General features: G+C 55.6%; 1 protein-coding gene across 1 annotated transcript; it reads left to right on the top strand.

Annotated features, from left to right (window-relative positions):
• The first annotated feature begins 386 nt into the window (after positions 1-386).
• LOC104533892 (heparan sulfate glucosamine 3-O-sulfotransferase 6-like) lies at positions 387-996 on the top strand. The gene is given in 2 exon segments (XM_010179243.1): positions 387-745; positions 747-996. Coding segments are annotated over 2 exon segments (609 nt in total).
• Positions 997-5,603: the final 4,607 nt, after the last annotated feature.

Genomic DNA, 5,603 nt, shown 5'->3' with positions numbered 1-5,603 from the left:
CCTGAGAGGTTTTCTGCCTTATTTTTGTAAAAGGAAACAGTATTTTCCTGGCCTTAACCACTTGCTGGCTGCAGGCCGAGGGGTGGGAGCCTTGGGGCACATCTCCATCCCCTGCCATGGCTTGGGCTTAGCCCCAAGTGCACATCCCCTATTTGGGATTTTCCTCTTTGCAACCCTACGTGATGGGTCGGCACATCCAGGACACGTAAGGGGGCTGGAGGCTGGGATGAAAACCAGCCCCATCCCAAAATACACATCAAGACTCTGGTCACCACTGCTGGGTGGAAGAGGAAGGGGCAGGAGGGGTTTCCAGGGCTGGGAAGGGGTCGTGGGGACCCCTGGGTGTTTCTGGCTGGGTTTTGGGGCTTGCTTCCGTAGGGGCAACCATGCCCCTTTCCGCCCCCAGGAACCTGATGCCGCGGACGCTGGAGGGGCAGATCACCATGGAGAAGACCCCCAGCTACTTCGTCACCAAGGAGGCCCCGCGGCGCATCTACAACATGTCCCGGGACACCAAGCTGATTGTGGTGGTGCGCAACCCCGTCACCCGCGCCATCTCGGACTACACCCAGACCCTGTCCAAAAACCCCGCCATCCCCAGCTTCCAGGCCCTGGCCTTCAAGAACGCCAGCACGGGACTGATCGACACCAGCTGGAGCGCGGTGCGGATCGGGATCTACGCCAAGCACCTGGACAACTGGCTGCAGTACTTCCCCCTCTCCAAATTCCTCTTCGTTAGCGGGGAGGGGCCGCGTCCAGGACTTTTTGGGGCTCGAGAGGGTGGTGACGGACAAACATTTCTATTTTAATGAGACCAAGGGCTTTCCCTGCCTGAAGAAGCCGGAGGGAGGCAGCAAACCCCGCTGCCTGGGCAAATCCAAGGGGCGGCCGCACCCCAAAATCGACGGGCGGGTGGTCCAGCGCCTGCGGGAGTTTTACAGACCCTTCAACATGAAGTTTTATCAGATGACGGGGCAGGATTTCGGGTGGGACTGAGCTGGGACCAGGGCTGCCCGGCGCTGCGGAGCCAGGACCGTGGTCCAGGGATGCTCGTGGTTGCCGTGGGCTGGGGATGCCCGTGGCCACCACACCAGCATCCTCCTCCCTTCGTTCTAATTTATATCGGACCTTTTCCAGCCAGAAACGGATCCTTCTGGAGTAGAGAGAAATATTTAAGGAATAAACCCACAGATCACCCCTCTCCCCTCCCTGACCAGATTAAATATTCTTCCATATAAAGTTTGCTCATTGATATTAACTGTCTGGGGTGGTGAGTGGGTGCGTGGGTGGGGACGATGGCTCTGCCATCCCCAGTAAAAGCCCTGGAAACCAGTTGGGCTCTGGGGCGTGCGGCCAGGGAGGTTTTGCTGAAGCAAATTTGGGTGCAGAGCTCAAGCTTGGGGCGTGCTTTGCACATGGAAAATAGGTCTGCAGGGGTTTCCTCGTTAGGAAAAACAATTAACGGCAGCAGTTAGGGCAGGGGGGTTGTATATCACATTTCCTATGTTCATTGAGTGACCCAGGTGATGAAATAGCCCCGAATTCACCCAAGCAGAGCAGTCGCAAGCCCCAAACTCTGACCTTCCCGTTCAATAACCTCCATGGATTTTCAAATCTGCATAGAGGGCCATCATGGGAGGCTGCAGAAATCAGTTTAACCTGAATTAACTAGTTTTCCCTTAATTAAAGACGGAGGGAAACATTTCATTAACCTCTAATATCTTATTAGCGACTCCCGTTTGTCTCTTTAATGAGCTAATTACATCTTTTCAAGGGCCCTCAGGCCCCGCATTATTTGCAAATACGCTTTGGCTGTGGTTTCCTCCATCCTGCATCCCAGCGCTGACCCTGTGTCCTGCCAGGCGGGTCCTGTGCCATCGCCATCGCCATCGCGTCCCCTCCGCGCCGCTGCTGGCCCAGGGTGATGGAGGCACCAGGTACAGCATCTCCTGGGGTGCACACCGGGGCTGGACCCCTTTCATCCCAGCTCCAGCACAGTTTTACTCCTGTGTCCTGGCCTCTGTCACTGTCCTTTGTGCTCCTTGGTGTGTATTTTCTGTATGGGTGCTCTGGGTTGTAGCTGAGGTTTGTCATATTCGTCCTGTTCAGCCCTTGGTTGCTGCTGGGCAAGTGACACGTGCAGGGATGGGCATCGTGGTGTTGGTCCATGGGTGTGTGAGCAGCACCGGGAACAGACACTGATGCCACCAGGGCAGTGCCAGAGCCTGGGGCTTCATGGTGATGGTCTTCAGAAACCTTATTTGTACTAAATATTGGGATATTGCAAAAGAACAGTACGAAGAGATGAACCCAGGACTGGTTTTCTGCTGGTTACAATCCCAGAGCTCTCCAAGTGATGTGGCCATTGCTGGGTGGGACCCAGCACCCTGTGCCCAGCGTGGGGTCCCCCCCGTCTGTGTCCCCGTGGCACCACAGGTGGCGTTGACCCCCTGGGGTTTGGATGTCTTGGATGTTGGAGCATCCCCAGCCCTGACGCTCTGGGTGTTGGATGTTGGAGCATTCCTGGCCCTGACCCGCTGGAGGTTGGATGTCTTGGGTGTTGGAGCATCCCTAGCCCCCAACCCACTGAGGGTTCAATGTCAGAGCATCCCCAGCCCCAACCTGCTGGGGCTTGGATGTTGAGAAGCCCTGGCTCCTGAACTGCTGAGGTCTGGACGTTGGAGCATCCTCGACCTGCTGGGGGTTGGTTGTTGAGTGGCCCCAGCCCCTGACCCACTGGGGGTTGGATGTCAGAGCATTCCCGTCCCCCAACAAGCTGAGGGTTGGATGTTGAGCAGCCCTGGTCCCCAACCCACTGGGGATTGGATGTCGGGGCACCCCCAGTCCCTGACCCAGTGAGGGCTGGAGGTTGGAGTGTCCCTGGCCCCAACCCACTGGGGGTTGGATTTTGGAGCGGACTCAGACCCTGACCCACTGGGGATTGGATGTCTTGGATGTCAGAGCATTTCTGGCTCCCAACCCACTGAGGTTTGGATGTCAGAGCATCCTTGGCCCCTGACCTGCTGGGGGTTGGATGTTGGGGCATCCCCAGCCCCGACCCACTGGGGGTTGGGTTTTGGAGCGGACTCGGACCCTGACCCGCTGGGGGTTGGATGTCTTGGATGTCAGAGCATCTCTGGCCCCTGACCTGCTGGGGGTTGGCTGTTGGGGCATCCCCAGCCCCGACCCACTGAGGTTTGGATGTCAGAGCATCCCTGGCCCCTGACCTGCTGGGGGTTGGATGCTGGGGCATCCCCAGCCCCGACCCGCTGGGGGTTGGATGTCTCGGATGTCGGAGCCGCTGGAGCCCGTTGTCAGCCGCGCTGGCAGCTCCCCATGATGGACTGCGCTCCGCTTGTTTCGGTTTTGTTTCCAGCCACGACATTCGACCAAATTATTCTCCGCCAAGGGCTTTAAAGTTTCCCAAGTGCCTGTGAAAGCCTGGAAACGCTGATAGTGATCCTATTTCTCAGCTGAGTGACTGCATTCAGCCCCAGCCATATTGATATGCAAAACGTTAAGGGTCCCGGCTCTAAAGATGGTTTCTGTCTGCCCTGTGAAAGGGAGCCATACTTTTTTAAAGCCCGGGCCTTTCTAAAGCCGCACAATACCATATAGACTATGCCATTTAGAGCATCTGAAGCGACCCAAAATGTATTGAAAGCTTGCTTTGCAGACTCATTAAGACTACTCAATAGGTTCTGGCAAATACCGTGCCAGGGCTGACCGCACGGATTAAGACTTTTGAAGTGTTACACAAACCCCCTGCTTAAACTAATTGCTGCCCCGCAGCTCATGAGGTCAAGTATTTGTATTCATTGCCTCCGAGAGGAGCCACTTACGGCTCTGTCCAGGTGAAGTCTGCACTTCATTAGATCAAGACAATAAAAGCGGCTTTGGGGAGGAAGGGGGAAGATGCCCGGGAGGAAACCTCTTGGCTCTTGCTAAGGATGTAACAAGGCTACATCCACCACTTCAGCAGCGTTTTGGGTTGCTTCTGTTGCTTTTAAGCGCCCGATGTGCTTCCAAGCGGAGCTGCTGGGTGCAGGACGGCGGCTGGGCTGGTGGCTCTGTCCCACTCGTGCTGTGCTGTGGGTCCACCCGGCGCCACGGGGGTTTTGGAAAGTCAAGTCTGTGTGCAAGGGAAGGGCTGGGGCTTCGCTCGAGCAGCGATCGCTTGAGATTCAGCGTGTGATGTTTTGCAGTGTTTCGTTAACCAGGGTCGAGGGGGTTTCACTGCACCGTCAGGATGGGGATCCCATCATGCGCTAATGAAACGTGGGCTCCTCCTGTCTATCCAGAGGAGAACCCGCCTTTATCATCACTGCATTACCCCTTAATTAAAAAGAGATTTAAGAGAAGTCAGTAGCCGAGGTACTGAAGGTGTCAGCTCATACCTGGGCTCAGGGGCTGGGGGGGTCTCACCTGGTGGGACCCCGTGATGCTGCTGGGAAGCAGCCCTAGTGGGAAGCTGAGGTGATGAAGCTCTGACCACGGGTCAGGAATTGGTCAGAAACCCCCCCAAAAATGCCCATCGAGACTCAGAGACCAACGTCACTGCATCTCCCTGCAAAAAGCCTCTGGAAATAAAGCTATAAAAAGAGATGATGCTGAGCTGTACTGATGTCCTGGGGAGGGGACATGGTCCCACATGGCTGCTTTTAGGACCTTTCCCTTCTTGGTGTCTATCTCAGCTTGGTAAAAATCCAGAAATGTGGGAGGTGGTGTTTTCCACCAGGGCTTACAAATCGGGCTCTCCAAATTTTGGCAGCGGCGTGGCCACATCTGCTTGCTCAGAGGACAATGGCAAGATCCCAAAAGGAATTTGGGGCACCAGGTTAAAGGGGGGGAGCGCCAGAGCAAGAGGGCGATGGAGATCCAGCTTTGCAGCCGAGCGTGGAAAGAAGTTTTCAGCCCCGTCTCAGTTAACCAGAGTTTCCATTTCTAACCTCATTTTTGTGATGAAAATCCAGCCATCCAGAGTGCTGTGGTTGCTGCGCTCCGGGCCTCCCCTTCCATCCCCATCGCTGCACGAGCCAGGAAGGGAAGGGTTGCAAGAGCTTTCCAAAATTTTTATTGGCTCCTTTTTCGTTTATACCAAATTTTGGAGGACAGAAGGGAAGCAAAAATATGAAGGAAAAAGAAAGCTTCATAATTTATATGTTTTTAAGATGTAACAGGGAAATATTTTCCCTGCAAATGCCCCATTCCCTGCCTGCTGTGGGGTGTGTGGCCACACCGGACCCAAATCATGGTCCCCAGGTGGGGCTGGTGCTGCTGGGCCATGGGGGGGCACCTGTGGGCTATAAATGTGTATGGGGGAGGCTGGATCCTCCCTATAGGGCTTGCTCCAGCTGTGGAGGCTCTGTCAGTTTGGGCAGCAGGAGTTTAGGTAAGTGGGGAGCTGCTGCTGGGGAGGTTGGCATCCTTGGTGCTGCTTGGGGGGGCTGGAGGGGAAATGTGGGGTTTGGGGATACAGGGGTTTGGGAAGGGAGCAGTTTGGGGATGGAGCAGTTTGGGGATGGAGCATATGGCAGCTTGCAGTGATACCCAGGGAGCATCTGTGGGTGCTGGGGCATCCCAAGTTCCCCTGTGTCTGTGCT

This window comes from Mesitornis unicolor, unplaced genomic scaffold (assembly GCF_000695765.1).
Source record: "Mesitornis unicolor isolate BGI_N332 unplaced genomic scaffold, ASM69576v1 scaffold32632, whole genome shotgun sequence".
In the NCBI taxonomy this organism is placed as follows: domain Eukaryota; kingdom Metazoa; phylum Chordata; class Aves; order Mesitornithiformes; family Mesitornithidae; genus Mesitornis; species Mesitornis unicolor.
The sequence above is the reverse complement of the archived record's forward strand: the minus strand, read 5'-3'. Positions and strand labels throughout refer to the sequence as shown.